At 32.9% G+C, this 17,729-nt stretch overlaps 2 protein-coding genes across 2 annotated transcripts; both read right to left on the bottom strand.

Moving 5' to 3' along the window:
- Positions 1-1,504: 1,504 nt before the first annotated feature.
- LOC133302135 (protein cornichon homolog 4-like) lies at positions 1,505-3,911 on the bottom strand. The gene is made up of 4 exons (XM_061501882.1): positions 3,677-3,911; positions 3,217-3,398; positions 2,031-2,153; positions 1,505-1,937 (listed from the first exon to the last, which is right to left on the bottom strand). Exons 1-4 carry the CDS (start codon positions 3,746-3,748, stop codon positions 1,901-1,903), a joined length of 414 nt encoding a protein of 137 aa, XP_061357866.1. The 5' UTR covers positions 3,749-3,911; the 3' UTR covers positions 1,505-1,900.
- Positions 3,912-9,922: 6,011 nt separating this feature from the next.
- On the bottom strand, positions 9,923-10,460 carry LOC133302104 (uncharacterized). Its single transcript, XM_061501842.1, has 2 exons — positions 10,168-10,460; positions 9,923-10,041 (listed from the first exon to the last, which is right to left on the bottom strand). The coding sequence occupies exons 1-2, from the start codon at positions 10,424-10,426 to the stop codon at positions 9,959-9,961; spliced, it is 342 nt and encodes a 113-aa protein (XP_061357826.1). The 5' UTR covers positions 10,427-10,460; the 3' UTR covers positions 9,923-9,958.
- Positions 10,461-17,729: the final 7,269 nt, after the last annotated feature.

Genomic DNA, 17,729 nt, shown 5'->3' with positions numbered 1-17,729 from the left:
GCATAATTTGACATTTTGACTTATCATCTATCGCAGAATTTGGCATGGTAATGTTAGCCATAATCACAATGTAAGATTCTTAAACAGTTGTCAACCAAAGTAGTGACTTGCCTTATGAACCATGGATGTCATGGAAAATGAGAAATAAAAATTATGTTAGCGTTTTATTTAAATTACTGACAAAATAATTGTTCAAGCAGAGTTAGCCATAAAGGTGCTGCATTTATACCCACGTTTTTATTTATTTATTTATTTTTTAGGAATACTTCATAAGTTGTTAGAGTATTTAATTTTTTTATTAAATATATTTAGTAATCAATAAATTTGAGTATGGTAATTATTCTCACAAATTGAATAATTGTTTAATTTTTTTCCTTTTCCTGACTTAGTAGGAAGCAAATGATGATTTTAATTTTTTCTTTGTTGAACAATAATGCTTCTATTTATTTTATTTCATTTTCTTAATACATAAATATAGTGCTTTTATTATCATTATTATCAACAATGATATGTAGTACATTATTTCCTTCTTAGGTAATAAAAATTATATAATAATCTATCTTTTTCGTTTTATTTCTTTTTTTCAATACAACAATAGGTATAAAAAAATCGTATGTAAAAATCTTTCCCCATTATTATTTTGATTATAGTAAAGTCTTCTACGAGAATCTAGGTTTGTCTTGTAGCTACGACTATATCCTTTGTGCATGTCTTAAAACAGCACAGATGTGCCGTGAAGCTAGGTTTGACATTTCAAGTTTGGATTAGTTTAAGGAGGTGTTTGGTTCAAGTTTTCTTAGAGGATGAGTAGGCATTACATATTAAGATTTTGTGTGATCCATGTTTGGTTCAAGCTTTTTAAGAATATTGGTAGCAAACCAAGTGCCTAGACTTTTAGAATTGTTTGGAAAAAGTGATCTAATGCACTATGCCAAAATACTACTTTGGAGATGGTATTGCAAGATGAATGGCTAAATGGAGAAGTGGAAAACAAAAGCATGACAAAAATACCCTCATAATTTGGAGGAGAGTGAATTTGGAGGAGAGATGTAAACATTCAAAAATTTAAAAGGGATTAATTTGGTAATCTTACCTCATTTCTCCATTAATATTTTACCTTCAACCAAATATAGACTTATAAAATTTTATCTAATTTTTCCGGTAAAATTTTTGCCAACCAAACAACTTTTTTTTAATTTTCCTACCAAACTTCATTTTCCACTATATCTCTAGTAATTATATTTCCCTAGTAAAAAAAAAAAATTTCCTCTACCAAACGCCCCCTAACTTCTCAAGAAAAGAAAAAAAGGGAAAAGGAAAAAAGGTAAAAAGAAGAAGAATTACCAACACCATGGGCCATTGTCCTGTCTAGAATTAACGGGAGCTACTAATGAGTGACGCGAACCTCGTGCATATAATATTATAACCAGTAAATAATTAATCTAATTTACCAAGAACATCAAAGGGTAAAAGCTTGTTCCCCTTAATTTGCCAAAAAGAGAAAACAAAATAATTTTGTAGACAAAACCAATATGAATACATTACTCAAAAATTATTTTTTTGGACACTGGCACGTATTAGCCTTTAAACCATGCAAATTACCCAAATCACTCGTGTGTCACCTCTACCTCCTTTTAATTCCTTTACTCATATGCATGTAAGGCATGAATTAAACAAGCACAAAACCTACAGGCTGTGAAACTGCTTGCAGTATATTGATATAGATATCACGCAGTTCAACAATCAACACTAGCCTGTAACTCACCCTTATAAGTACAAGTCAGTCATGAAACTGTCGCATATGGGAAGGAATTAGCTGCTCTCAACCACACACGTCTGGGAGTTTGCTGCACCGGTTACTTTCAGTAAGCACTCCAAAAAAACAAGCAAGCATCTCCAATTATCCATAATGGTCATCCAGTGATGTGTATATCATCCTACAGTAAAATGAACAATTAGAAATAAAAACATCTATTTTAATGAAATCCATAAAATTGACAGACAATTAGGCCTTTGGAAAATCACCGTACCAAAATACAGAGAGGAAAAGGGTAATAACAAGATAGAAGAGTTTGACAAGCCGTTGCTTCTTTTCCCAAGAGAGCTGGTTGAATATCTCAGTAACATCAACCAAATGCTTTCTTTGTCTATACCTGATCAAAGGAATAAAATATACAATAGCAGGACCATATTAAGCACATTCCAAAACATTCAGATATCAAGCATTATTATTGCAAAAAAAACATGAAAGAAACAATTCATCTTCCATGATCCTTGAACTAGTAAGCAACCATCAACCAAGCAATGGACAACTAGTGCCAGACTGGAACGGCTATAATAGGGCAGCTGTGAGAAATTTAAACAAAAGCTATTTGACTATGTTGATGCAAAATTAATCCCGAACTTTCCAACAGGTTTGAGCTTGGATAATGATATTTTGTGTACATATGCACCTACATATATACTGTTTGGTTCAACCTGAAGCTCCAAACAGTCAACCAGATTACCAGACCATAGTTTTTTTTTTTTTTTTTGGTGTATGTCAAACCAAGTCAAACTAAATTACGGAAAGAAAAAACTGAACAAAACTTCAATACAGCAAAAAGAAAAAAAGGGTTATATTTATCTTATGTTGCATAAGACAAACAAGCTTCCTACACACACAAAGTGGAGGTGAGTCCCACATCTATTTTTCTCTCTCTCTTCTTACATGTGGGTCCCACTTATAATTTTATTTCTATAACATGAGATTACCATTTCCCTACAACATAAGATACATATAACCCAAAGAAAAAAATGGTTCAATTGGTTTGGTTTGGATCTCTGAACATTCCTGCACTCAAACTAAAACACAGAAGAATGCAAAGACCCAAAATTCAAATTCAAACTCTCTTCTCTCACCCAAACAACGGAACAGACATGTATAATTTCCCCTTAAAGAGGTTTTCTAGGAATAAAACATTTAGTAATCAGTATAAGAAATGTAGCCTACTTAGCAACTCCATGAATGCCAAAACCAAAACATAGGTTACTGCGATCAAATTGACCTGACTAATGTACCATCAGCAAATTACTTTTTTGCCAGGCTATCCTGCCACTCTCACACTAGTGTGCAAATCACTTAAATATTCCTTAAAAACAAAAAATTCAAGCATCTGTTTCATTAAGAAACAACAAACTTGCCTAGGTTATTTGTAGAATTGATATAAAACTTACAATCTGACATTGAAGTAGAGATAAGGAGAACAGAACAGTGCCATCATCCAATGCCCGGTGATAAGATAGAAGCAGCACAGGACAGCTTGTGTAATAAACTCAGGCATCGCCACCATATTTATTCGAGACGTGGAGTCATAAGAATTTATATAATCAAATTCTAGATCTGCCAGGCACATCAGCTGCAACAAATGTTGAAACAAGTCAGCATATGTTTGATGATATGATACCAAAAGAGGATAGGTTGACAGTGTACAAAAAGCAACAAGGTCAATTTGATTTGCAAGTATTGTGCAGAACAAAACAATTAACCATCTATCTCTGAAGCAACAATTAACCATTCGTTTCTCAATTACGTAAAAATGCTTACAAATTAAGATTTGACACCAAATTGTGGAGGAATGAAAGGAAATGTTTAGAATGAAGAAGAATATATAAAAGGAAAGAGAAAAAGAAAAACCTGGTAAGTGACGAGGACGAGTAAGGCAATAAGGATGAAGAAGGAGATGAGCCACGCAAATAGATCAGCCATGCTCAACTCTCTTCTTCTTCCCTCTTCCCTCTTCCCTCTTCCTTCCGATTTCAATTACCGCTTCCCATTATCACAAACATAGTGTGCCTTACAGCACCGTGTTGTAGATATCTACGCCGCGCCCTACGCGCAACACCACTCACTCGGACATCAACCCTTTTTTTATGCCTGATTCATTGACAGTAGTGCACATTAATTAACTTCTGTTTTAGATTAAAAAAAAAGTCATTTACTTTTTTTAAAAAAAAAATTTATTATTATTATGGATTTATCTTATACACATGAGTAGAGTGTAAATGAGTCACACAACTTGTCAAACTTGGTCTACTTTCGAGTTCATGAAAAGGGTTGTTTACAAACAAATCAAGCCTAATGACACATTTTTCTTCTCCTCTTTAATAATAAAAATGTTCTTGTCACATGCACATTAACCGATGCAAAATACCAATTAATTGTAAGGGTTAATTAATTGCCTCACATAAGAAGAGTTCACATTTTCCTTCTTATCAAATTAATTACCTGATTTATACCCAAAATAAAATAAAATTATTGCCTCATTAGTGAATTAAATGTCATTTGAAAAATATTAAACATTTTTTATAATTCACCATAAACATTCGACATTGATGAATCACATAAATCTATCACAAAGCTCACGAGTAGAGTTCATATTTTTTAAATACACGCGCCCCAAATTTTCAAATTAGTTGTCTCTTTTAATATATTAGATGTCATTTAAAAACATTAAGAGACTGTAATATAATACTTGGAAAATATAAATTCAAGTATACTATTTTGATTTTTTATCTAAATAATTCTATAATTCAATGAAAATAGGTCCTTAACATTAACTAACTTCCTTGTAGCAAGGTTGGCAAGTCTTACATATGGTATGACCTTTTGCTCATTGCAATCAGTCCAAACTAGAAAATCCATAAAATCATTCTCATCATTTTTTTTATTTTTGTGGTTCTTAAGGGGTTTCTTCTTTGTAAAACCCAAGACAAATCTCAGCACTGACAATAAAGCAAATGTGCAGATTTTCTTCAGACGCAACGCAAGCTGAGTTGTTGTTATCCCAATTCCATGAATCTATCTCTCCTCAAATCCCAAAGCCATTCACCCTTTCACCACCGCTATGTCTTTTGGGTCAACCCGCAAGGTCAACATTCTGCAAAACAAGGTCTCATGCATCGTTTTCTTGTTCACTGCAAAGCTTGGCTTTTCTCACAAAGACTCAATTCCAATCCTTTGTTAGAACCCTACAGTCTGACAATGGAACTGAATATATGAACTCTACCTTCACTGAATATCTCACTTCCCATGGCATTAAACACCAGTCTTCCTGCCCTTACACACCCCAACAAAATGGCCTTGCCGAACGTAAAAACCGACACCTTCTTGAAGTTGTTCGGGCATCCTTATTCGAAATGAATGTACCCAGATATTATTGGGGTGAGGCAGTCGTATCTGCTGCCTATTTGATTAACAGAAGTCCTTCTCGTGCACTAAACTTTCTGACCCCTTTACAGAAACTCGAATCATTTTTTTCAATTCCCCACTACACCAACCTTGAACCTCGTGTGTTTGGCTGTGTTGCTTATGTTCATATACCTAAAACCCTTAGGAATAAATTGGACCCGTGTGTTAAGAAATGCGTTTTTGTTGGTTACTCACCTGTTCAAAAAGGGTATAGATGTTATGACCCTTCTCTTAGAAAAATACATGTTACTCTTGATGTTTCCTTTAGAGAATCCGAACCATTCTATTCAGGGGGAGATTTGTCTCCTTCTCCTCAGGGGGAGATTGATTGTGGAGGAGAAGTGTCTGTCCAAATCCAGAGAAACTTACAAAATAGTCAGCCCCCTACCTTTGGACTCAATGACACAGAACAAGAGAACTCAATTCCTCAAGACTCATCAACCTTAATACCCACAGCTGAGCAACCCTCTCTGGATGTCCAAACCACTGCGCAACCGATGGAAACTGAGGTAATTTCTGACCCAAACACTTGTGCATTTCATCCTTCTAGTCCCATACAGCCTGCTCCTAGTTTAAGGAGGTCAGAAAGAACTACAAAAGGTATTCCAAAAAAATTATATGAACCTGATCCACATTCCACAGTAAAATATCCAATTGGAAATTATGTGTCAACAAGGAAGCTATCCAAATCATATGCATTAGCTACTAACCAATTATCTAGTATATGTATTCCTACAAGTGTGCAGGATGCAATGGCTGACCCCGAATGGAAGAAGGCTATGGAGATTGAAATGGAAGCCCTTGTAAAAAATTCTACTTGGGATATAGTCCAACTACCTACTGGAAAAAGGAGTATAGGATGCAAATGGGTTTTTAACTTGAAGCTCAAGTCAAATGGCAGCTTGGATAGATATAAAGCAAGGTTGGTAGCAAAGGGGTACACTCAAAAGCTTGGAATTGACTACCAGGAAACTTTTGCTCCCGTAGCCAAATTAAATACCATCAGAATTCTTATATCCATAGCAGCTCATAAAGATTGGCCCTTAAAACAATTTGACGTGAAGAATGTCTTCCTTAACGGAGACTTGGAAGAAGAAGTCTACATGGATATTCCTCCAGGCATGAGTTGCGGTCCCTTGAAAGAAACCTTGGTATGCAAATTGAAAAAAGCTCTGTATGGACTGAAGCAGTCCCCAAGAGCCTGGTTTGGGAGGTTCTCACTTGCTATGAAGAAATTTGGATACAAACAGAGCAACTCTGATCACACCATGTTTATCAAACGGCAGAACAGCAAGGTATCAATATTAATTGTGTATGTTGATGATATTGTGTTGACTGGTGATGATATAGAAGAGATGCAAGCCTTGGAAGGACAGCTAGCAAGAGGATTCGAAATGAAAAACTTGGGGCAGTTGAAGTATTTTTTAGGCATTGAAGTAGCCAAATCTGATCAAGGTATATGCTTATCTCAAAGAAAATATACTCTTAACTTATTGAATGAAACTGGTATGTTAGCTTGTAAACCAGTAGACACTCCAATAGAAATGAATCACACTCTTGCTATTTATCTGGCCAGAATCCAACTGACATTTGTAAGTACCAAAGACTGGTTGGAAAGCTTATATATCTTTCACATACTAGACCTGACATTTCCTATGCAGTTAGTGTAGTGAGTAGGTTCATGCACTCTCCAAGTGATGCACACATGGATGCTGTTTATAGAATTCTAAGATACTTGAAAGGGACTCCTGGAAAAGGGTTGTTGTTTGCTAAAAACCGAGAAATATCTATTGAGGGGTATACTGATTCTGACTGGGCAGGAGATAAAACCACAAGACAATCAACATCCGGATATTTTACTTTTGTGGGAGGAAACTTGGTGACTTGGAGGAGTAAGAAACAAAAAGTTGTAGCAAGGTCAAGTGCTGAAGCAGAATTCAGAGGAGTGGCTCATGGGATATGTGAACTATTGTGGATAAGAGATATTCTTGAAGATATTGGAATCAATCGTGATGAACCAATGAAACTTTTTTGTGACAACAAAGCTGCCATTGAAATAGCTCACAATCCTGTACAACATGATAGAACCAAGCATGTGGAGGTAGATAGACACTTCATCAAGGAGAAATTAGAGCAAAAAATCATACAACTTCCATTTGTCAAATCTGAAGAACAGGTGGCTGATGTCCTAACTAAAGCTGTATCAAGCAAAGCTTTCGGAAAAATAATTAACAAGCTGGGCATGATAAATATTCATGCACCAACTTGAGGGGGAGTGTTGAAGAATAGATTTGTTAATTGTATTTTAAATGTTTGTTGTAATCTGTTGCTATCTAATAGAGATAAGGAACATAGGATTTGGTTAGTAAAATTGATGTTAGGTTGTTAGAGCTGTTTGTATCTTCTGTTAGTTGTTTATATTTTTTGTTTCTTAAAATTAGGAGTAGTTATTTTATTTCACTATATATAATTCTCTCAAGGCTGAGGATGAATAATCATCAATGAATGAGAATTCAGCAATATCCATCGTATTCCTAATTTTTGACTGACCAAAAAAGTCGCGATTTTGAAGAACGAATTGGTTCGGGTGCATATAGAAGAATAAGACAAACCTATGTGTGAAATATATTTTAAAAAAGTCTCGATAGGAATGTTTGAGACCTAGAAGTCTCGAATAAGATAAACCAAACTATAAATTGGTTCGGGTGCATATATTTTAAAAAAGTCTCAAATATAGTAAAATAGATAAATCTATATGTGAAATAAAATTAAAAAATGCAAACAAAAGAATAAGCACGGAAAGTATTAAACATACTATAACTAATGAAAAAGATTTTAATTTTCATAGAAAAATTAAGTAAATTAGGATTAATAAGAAAATTTGATAGTCGACATAGATCTACTACTTTTATAGTAAGAAAACATAGTAAAATTGTAAGAGGAAAAAGTAGAATGGTAATTAATTATAAAAGATTAAATCATAATACTATAGAAGATGCTTAAAATGTCAAGATAAAGATAGTTTAATCTCTCATATATAAGATTGTAAATTTTTTAGTATTTGATTGTAAAAGTGGGCCTCGCCATTTAAGTTAAAAGAAGAAAGTACAGAGTGAGCAGCATTTAATGTACCAATTACGACACCTTTAGAACATTTTGAAGGCTCTTTTGATCCAAAAGGGGTTTTTACTCTTTTAATGTACCAATTTGGTATTTGATTTTTGATATTTATTAATAGGGATCATCTAGTGTCGTGAGGGACCCGGCGGCTGAGTGTTGCCCTCCTCCCCCTCCGACACTCACACGATTGTGTCAAGTGACACAATTTTGTTAGTCTCGTTATCGTAAACATCGGAAGATCGTAACTTTTGACTCAGATATTCAAATTAGATAAAAAAAATTGATTTCATATAAATTTTCGCGATCTACGAATGACATTTCATTTGACATATTTTATCTTCCATAAATATAGTTCAAATTTGCAACAATAGTTTCACAATCACAAGAGCGTTTAGATTCAAATTCAAATTTGCAACAATAGTTTTATCTGTTAGAGTTGCGGCAGCACCTGTGCGAGACAATAATTAATTTGTTTTTGTGAAGAAAACAAAACGAAAAAAAAGTTGGAGCAAAAATGAGATGTCATTGCGTAGATCTCAAAAAATTATGTAAAAAAAAAATATCTGATTTAGATACCTGAGTCAAAAGTACGACCTTCTGAAGTTTTACGGTAGCCGAATTAACGAAATTGTACCATTTCGCACAATCATGTGAGTGTCGCGGGGGCAGAGAGGCGACACTCAGTGTCACTGGGGGCCCCACGACACAAAACGACCCCTATTAGTAAATATCATGAATCAAATACCAAATTGGTACATTAAAAATTTTAAAACCCTCAATTGGTCAAAGAGCCCATTTTGAATGGCTAGTAATGCCTTCAGGACTTAAAAATGCACCTAGTATATATGAGAGAGAATTTGATGAAATCCTCTTAAAAAATATAAAGATTTATGTATTATATATACTGATGATATTCTTGTTTATAGTAAAAATATAAAAGAAAATATAGGACATTTGCATGTAATATTTTCTGAGTTTGTTAAACATGGTATTATAATCAGTAAAAAGAGAATGGAGTTAGGAAAAACTTATGTAAAATATTTATAATTAGAATTAGGAGAAGGTACTGTAAAATTACAACCTCTTATTTCCTAGAAAATTGTAGATTTTCCTGAAGATTTAAAAGACTTAAAACGTTACAAAGATTTCTAGGATTATGTAATTATGTTAGAAATTTTATAAAAGACTTTAGCAAATATTTAGGACCTTTATATAGTAAAGCATCAATAAAAGGACAAAGATATTTTAATAATGAAAATAAAAAATTAATAAGACATAAAAGAATTAGTTAAAGATTTACCACCATTAGCACCTCCACTAACTACTGATTATAATATAGGAGTAACATATGGATCTGAATTAAGATGGAGAGTTGAATTAAGAGAGAAACCTAATAAATATTATGAAAAACAAACTAAATATGTAGATATGTTAGTGAAAAACATAAAGTAAAAAATTTAAGTACTATAGATTATGAAATTGAAGCAGTTATTAGCTTTATTTATACAATGGCTTGGCAAATACATTGACATAGCAAAGATGAAAGTGTTGTATAACAGAGGAACGAACATTGTCGGAGGAAATGCAAAACCAAATGTCATTTGCTGCCTACAAAGAAGAGGTAGGAGGCTTCGAGCGGAGAAAGAAATTCCTTGACACCAAGTTCTTCAACTTCTCATTTGACTTCAAACCTGCTCCATCTCAATAATAACAATTATTATTTGTCCCTCATGTTAAAAAATAAATAAATAAAAAGGAGAAATTAAGAATATTGACATTCCAAAGGATCAAGGCAAGGATTAAGGTAAATCACTTACTTTGGAGGCTGTAGGGAGAATAATGAAGGTCGTAGCACTTTGGATCAGTGTGCTTCAATAGTGGCCTCCTCTTCTCCTTATCATAAATTCCCAACGCTGCCTTCACCAAATCGGCAACGGTGTCTTCAGGCTGCATCAGGACCTGTATTGCACCCAAGCTGTTCTCTATATTCACATTCAGTAGCAGTTTCGGTGGCTGATGAAGAGAGTCACCACCAGTTTCCATGTGGGTCCGAGGAGTGGAGACAAATCCACCCATTCTGCGAACGAGGACAGAGCCAGGAAACTCTCTGAGTTCAATTCCTGCATTCAAAGTTTCAAGAATTAGTCCTTCTTTTATTTTATTCTATTTTATTTTATTTTTTTTCTCTTGTATTGCTTAGAGATAAGATATTTGCCTGCATGTAATGAAGTTGGAGCTTGAGAAGGGAAAGTATGGATGGGGCGGGTGCAGGGGAAACCGAAAACTGGTTTAAATGCGGTACTGTTGAAGCCTCTCAGAGGGACGTTTGGTTCAAGAAAATTTTTTGGAATAGTAGAGAAATGAGATAGATAGAGAAATGATTGGAAAGATAGATAAAGTGAGATAGGTAGAAAAATGTAAAAAAAAGTTGTTTGGTGGGGAAAAATTATGTAGCTTTATGAAATCAACAGTGCATTAAAAGCCAGATAACCGGTTTTCCGAAAAATCTCACCTTCAAATTGGGTTTCTAAACAGTGCGGATATCTATGTTTCTCATAAATCCAGACAAATTGGATAGATGGATTTTTGGTGAAAAATGTTGAAACAAACATGGTGTTTCTAAAAGCCATACTTGAAAAAGATAGATATCCGCTGAAAAGCTCCCAACTAAACACCACCTCAAAGATTGAGCAGTGGCGAAGGGAAGCTTCTTGGAAAGTGCTGGAATTTTTAACTTTTGTTTAGATTTTGGGAAAGTTTCTTCACTCGGGGCATCACTTATTCGCTTGAAAAAATATCCCCGTTTTGCCCAATTGTTTATGATTAATAATTTAGTACTGCATTAAATGCCGTTTCTTTTTTATTTTACTAAAAGAGTATATTCTAATGAAGAATTCAAAGCATTTGTTGTTTTCTTATTTGAATAACTGAAATCATTTATGATATTAAATGATTCCTCTAAGTAGTTCTCTTAAAATAATTATTAGCACAATAAATGTTTTTTGTAATTTTCTTCCTTACAAAAATATTAAATATTTTTTAGTACTCAAGACATCAAAAACAATTTATTCAATTATAATTCCTGTTTAAAATAAATATAAAAATGTTATAAAAATTAGTCATTGAATAAATAATTAAATTGTTTATTTTCAAGTAATTACGAGTATTATTGGGGTGATTTATTACGAAGATAATATATATATATATATATATATATATATATATTATTTCTCTATTACACTATTATATACATATATATAACACTAATATATTAAATATTGGACTAAGGTCATCATTTAGTGTGTTGTGATTCGCTGTCCAAAAATACTTAATTCATAGGTATCTAGAGAAAAAGTATCAGATTCAACATCAATCATCTAACTTCCAATTAGACATATCTCCCTCACTCAAAACAAAAGTATATAAAAATTTCTTAACTAGTACGTTTTAGAAAAAAAATCTTGCGATGTCTACTTGAGGTGAAAACTTCGGTCAAAAATTACCAAAGTAGAAAAGTCTTCGTAGTTGATTTTATCATTTTAGACAATACCTCCTTTAACTTTCTTACTAGAGACTATGGTTTATAAAATATTGACAAAACATATAACTAATTATATTATTTATGCTTTGTTTAAGTTATTTTGATTTTAATTTTGAAATAATTAATTTTATTATCAATAAATATTTATAATAAATAAAAAATTCAATATATATTTGAATTCATTTATTTTATTTATTTTGATAACATGAATTCATTTATTTTACTTAAGAGAATTCTTAAAATAAAGATATTTCAAATAAACGTTTGGCTAAAAATATTTTTTAATTCAAAATAGATTGATATAATATTTATAATGAATTTCATTAATTTTGTAGGACAATTTTACTTATATATTAATTCATGTTTGATATTTTATTGATTAAAGTTATTAATTGCTTTAATATATATATATATATATATATATATATATATATATATGATCCTTTAATACCAGTGTCAAATTTAAAATTTGATACCTCATCTAAAAGTCATTAGATCAAAAAGATCAATATGTTATAAAAAAAAAAAAAAAATCAATAACTCTGATTTGATACAAACTAGAAAATAGTTAATTTGGTTGAAGAAACACCCATAAAAGAAGAATATGTACTCCAAAAGGGAGGTAATCAATAGGGGGGATTATCAAAAAGAACAATATTCTAGTCTTGGAAGAAGGGAGTGATCCACTGGCCAATCAATTACAATATTATTCTTTCTGAAAGGAAAATATTTTCGGTATTTTCGTTGTACGTGCATCATTTATTAAATATAAAAAAAAACATTTTTATACTACTCTCGTCTTTATAATTATTTTTATCTATATCTCACATTTTTTCTTTTTCAGTAAAGAAGTATGTACTCCTATTGTAACGAAAATCCTCTCCTCTAAGAGCATGTGTCACCTTCACTCTCCAAGGTCTATTGATCATCATTTGAATTTATGTTAACCAAGTTATAAATGGTTTATGGGCTTCACACCCATTCTTCACCAGGTTGATCATTGAGCCGAAATCACCTTCCAACCGAATGGCTGTAAAGCCTTTACTTCAAGCTAGTTCCAGTCCCACAAGAGCTCCTCAGAATTCAATCAAAGGAGAACCTCTTCCTAGAGATTTTGGGAATGGATCCTCTAATGTGAAAAAATAGTTATGTGATTATGTTATTTGATCACAATTACTCATTTAAAAATTATATACTTTTTTCTTTTTTATCTCATCATTAATAAGTGGTTGTGATCAAATAATATAACTAAATAATTATTTTTTCACATAAGAGGATCCACTCTTGAGATTTTAAAAAAAAAAATCATATGTCATCTCCATGGAATTACGAGGGATATCGGGAATCTAATTCGCAATTAAAATAATCTATGTTGAAACACGTCTCATTAAAAATTGACTGGAGTCAAGGTGAGAGCCATTATTATACATAATTTTACCATTTCATATTAATTCTTCTTTAAAAAAGAATTATAAAACTGATTCCTTTTAGGATGTATTATATTACATGAAAAACATTTTTTGGCCCGATGAGACATAAAAGAAGAGAGAGAAAGTAAGATGAAAAAATGGAAAAAAAATTATGGACCTCACATTTTTTGTTCCCTTCTTTTAATTTACTGCAAACACTGTCTTAGTAGTCAAATTCAAGGATTAAGAGCTCTTATGTTTGTTGTCTCTTTCTTTATTTTATTGAAGACACTGAAATCAAAAGAATACTCGGTAAGCTTTTTTCTTTTTTTTATATAGACAAAAGGCTTAAGCCAACACGAACAGAAAAGAAAACAACAACAAAAAGAGACTAAAGATTACACACCACATCACGTGGTCTACTAACAGAAGCTAAATCAGCCAGCAGCAAAAGCCTAATACCAGGAAGAGGATCCGACCAAATAATTTTAGAAGCCTGCACTTGATTATCTAAAATATAATTGGCCAACCAATCAGCACAAGAATTCTCTTCTCTACATGTATGCCTAAGAGACACAGACCAGTTCCTTTGAAGCCATATCCGTATACGAGAAATCAGATGACACTCACGGATTGTTACACCATTTTTGGTTAGCAGAGTGATTATACTAGAAGAATCACTTTCAAGAATTATATTACGGTAACCTGCAACCCAAGCTAACTCCAAACCCCTCAGCACACCCCATAATTCAGCTTTGAAAGAATTACAACACCCCAACCTATAAGCAAAACCACCCAACCACCATTAGCGTCTCTCATCACACCACCACACGCTGCAGAACCAGGATTACCACGAGCAGCCCCATCAGTGTTAACCTTAATCATTCCAGGAATAGGAAACTGCCAAGAAATATCAATGCTCATAATTCTTTTCTTAGCAAACCGATTTGAATGATTACAACCAGCAAAATTAATACTCATTAAGCTTTATTTGTTATGGATTTGGATCCTGTGAAAAAAAGATATGATATGATTATATAGGGAATCATAACCATACAAAAGTAGATCAATGATGATAAAAGAAGAGAGAGAAAATATTATAATAGGTAGTTACAAAAGCATAACCATTAATTTACCTTTATATGGTTATGATCTTCCGACATAATCATGTCATATTTTTTTTTTTACATAAGAGAATTTATTTCCATTTGTTTATACTTGTGCCCTCATATTGTCAATATATATGTAATTGTTTTGTGGGTTTGTGAGTGAGGATATAGGAGCAAGGCTGGAGGAAGGATAAATATTTTTTTGGAAAAATTGTATCTTTTTAAAGGATACAAATTTATGTCCTTTTAAAATATAGATAAACACAAAAAGGTATGAGTTCTACTGAAAAAAATAAAAATAAAAAATATAAAGATATAGATATTATCTCTTTGTGTCTATCTCTTTCTTAAAAGAATATAAATTTATGTCATTTTAAAGGATATATTTTTTTTTTCCATTTTTTAATGCTAAAATTTTATATTTCTTTAGGTGGTGGGTTTGTTTTTTTTTTTTTGCACTTCATTTTATTTTGAAACTTTTGGTTCCAAGCTTTCTTTTCTGGATCGGTCGCCTAGATCAATCTTGAACCGACAGGTAGGATTGTTCTAAGGCCCGCTCTAGGCCCAATATGTAATCCATTCCCTACTTCTCTAGCACATGTATCTCATGTCCTTATAAGTACAGTGTCTTACGTCATGTGGAGTCCATTTGACATGATAGGATAGAGAATCATGGGTTCTAAAACGAGACATTACTTAGAAGGATCCTTAGAAGAAAGAATAATATCAAATGAGTGAATTGAATAAGTGAAAAAAAAAGTCGATCTGATTTCCATATGTTATTTTTGAGGTTTAAATATTTTTATTTTTGACTCATTTTCGTATTTCGGATTAATTTTATAGTCAGCTCAAACAATCAAAATACCATAAGAGGGCGTTTGGTTGAAGGATTCTAACGAGATGCATAGACATTTGAGAAGTGGGATTAGTCAGTGCCCATGTTTGGTTGAAGCATTTTGAAGATATGTCCACCCAAATCATTTCCCAGCTTAACAAGTTGCATGTGTATCTGATCCAAAAACCTGGTGAAATTTTCCCATTTGCAATGTGGTATTGCATGTTATTTATGTAAATCATCACAATGGGCAAGATTCAGATGACGATCGTACCCTCCTGTAGGAGGGTGTCACGAGAAGAACTCAAAAAGGAGAAAGAGAAGAGTAACAAATAATTCTCCACTTGGAAGTTTTTGTATAGAAAAGGTGGAGCGTGTTGTGAGACTCAAACAGAATCACGAAGAAGACAAGGCTGCTAAGACCCAAGAGTTTTTAGTTCTTGGAGGGCAGACCTTAACTGCTTTGAGGGACAAGATCATGGTTGTTGAATCGCAATACGTATCGTGAATCGTTCGGCTGCTTTTTTGTATCATGAATCGTGAATCGTATCGAATCGTAAGATTCAAAAACAAATTAAAAATAACTTAATTAAAAATATATAATATCATATAAATTCAAATTAAAAAAAAAATCTAAATACCAAAATCCATAAGTAACCCATTTCAAAAGCCTGGTTGTTCATATATATTTCATATCCATTCAATATCCAACAACAATTCAAATCAAGGACCAAGGCCAACTTCAGGGCTATAAAAAAAATAGATGCCAATCAATACACACCTAGTCCAACCTGATTTGAAATGTGTACGTGTCTTATAAATAGAAACAATAATCTATTTATAAGACACATCCTCTCATGCATTTTAAATTGAGAACACATTGCAGCTTTTTCATAATATTATAATAATATATTAATATATGTATTCCTCTGATCCTCCCATCACTATAATATTTAAATTTATTTACAATTTACAAATTCCAATCACAAACCCATTTCAAAAATAGTACCCGTCTGTTTCAAAACAAAAAAAAAATAGTACCCGTACGGCCGTTTTCCTCTGCAAGTCTTCTTTTGCACGTTCTCCTCTGCAAGTCTTCTTCGTCTTCTTCTACACGCTCTTCTCCTCTGCAAGTCTTCTTCTACACATAGTCTCTCCTCTGAAATTTCTGTTTCGCTGCTTCTTGTTTTTTAATTTCTGTTTCAATTTCGTTGTTTCGTTGCTTTTTCAATTTCTGAAATTTCTGTTTCGCTCCTTTTGTTTTTTAAATGGGATTTTGAATCCCTGATTTTTCTGAAGCAACCTTTCATATAACAAGTAACCACATGCCGTTCCAAGCGACTGTTGAGTTTTTTTTTTGTTTTTTTTTTATATTTTGAATCGCAAATGTAATTTCGATTCACGATTCGGTTGCGAATCGTTCGATTCTACGATTCCAACCCACGATTCATACCAAAAACGATTCATTATTTTGATCTGTATCGATTTGGGTTAGTATCGTATCGTATCGCGTATCGTGCGGTACTAACAACCATGGACAAGATCTATTGCTCAATGGACCAGGCGATGGAAAAAGCTCGGCAGCATAATCCTTCTGGTTATTTTCTCATTGAAAATGTATTCTACACTGATTTGAGGGATCCATCTGCTATTGATTTGACCAGTCCTATACTGGATTGGCTTCGAAACTCAAAGGAGGAGGAGGCACAAAAGAAATGGGAATAGGGTTATTTTCATAATTGTCACTTTTTTCCCATCTATATTTTATCTACACTCAAACATAGACTTTATAAAAGTTAACTAATTTTCCCATCCAAATTTTTCCAACCAAATAACTTTTTTTACATTTTCATACCTAACATAATCCTCCAACCATTTGCCTATGCATAGCATTTCTCTATTATTCATAAAATTTCTCCTCAACCAAACGCTCCATGAGAGCTAACTCGACTCAAAAAAATAATTAGAGTTAGGTTAATTCAAAAAAAAAAAAAAAAAATTTCTTCCTCATTCCCTTTGTTTCCTTTATAAGTAATCCCTCCTTATGAGAGAAGCTTCCTCATTCCCTTTGTTTCCTTTATAAGTAATCCCTCCTTATGAGAGAAGGGACATCCAAATCTCCAGATTACGTAGTCATTACTCTGCTTCTCCATAACTTTAATCACAGTTTTTCTCCGTTGAGCTCAGCCTTCAGCCTTGGTTGAGTTCCACCACACATAAACCCCATAAAAATTCTAATTTTCTCAGTCACTATTACATTGAAACATTGTTCCGCCCCTGAGAAAGATTCAGCCGCATCATCACTCATCATTAATATAATATCCTTAAACTGAACACTTTCCTTGCTTTGCCAACATATGTGTCTCGCACGGAAAGGTTTGTGACGGTTTGGTCTATTAATTTCCATATCTATTTTCCGCTTGAATATATGTAATATTTTATAGCTTTTGTAATGACCTTAGATTCTGACACCAAAGGGGTAGTT

This window comes from Gastrolobium bilobum, unplaced genomic scaffold (genome assembly GCF_033153095.1).
Source record: "Gastrolobium bilobum isolate Gb01-03AN ecotype WA unplaced genomic scaffold, APGP_CSIRO_Gbil_v1 utg5726, whole genome shotgun sequence".
Classification (NCBI taxonomy): Eukaryota; Viridiplantae; Streptophyta; class Magnoliopsida; order Fabales; family Fabaceae; genus Gastrolobium; species Gastrolobium bilobum.
Note: the sequence above shows the minus strand (reverse complement) of the source record. Positions and strands in the feature narration are given on the sequence as shown.

What these genes read in the sequence shown, in the direction of transcription:
- LOC133302135 (XM_061501882.1), bottom strand. Translation starts at nt 3,748, where the DNA reads ATGGCTGATCTATTTGCGTGGCTCATCTCCTTCTTCATCCTTATTGCC. An exon ending in CTCTACTTCAATGTCAGATT is followed by an intron (nt 2,154 to 3,216) that starts GTAAGTTTTATA and finishes TCCTTTGATCAG; the next exon opens with GTATAGACAAAGAAAGCATT. An exon ending in CTTTTCCTCTCTGTATTTTG is followed by an intron (nt 1,938 to 2,030) that starts GTACGGTGATTT and finishes ATTTTACTGTAG; the next exon opens with GATGATATACACATCACTGG.
- LOC133302104 (XM_061501842.1), bottom strand. Translation starts at nt 10,426, where the DNA reads ATGGGTGGATTTGTCTCCACTCCTCGGACCCACATGGAAACTGGTGGT. An exon ending in TTCTCCCTACAGCCTCCAAA is followed by an intron (nt 10,042 to 10,167) that starts GTAAGTGATTTA and finishes GAGATGGAGCAG; the next exon opens with GTTTGAAGTCAAATGAGAAG.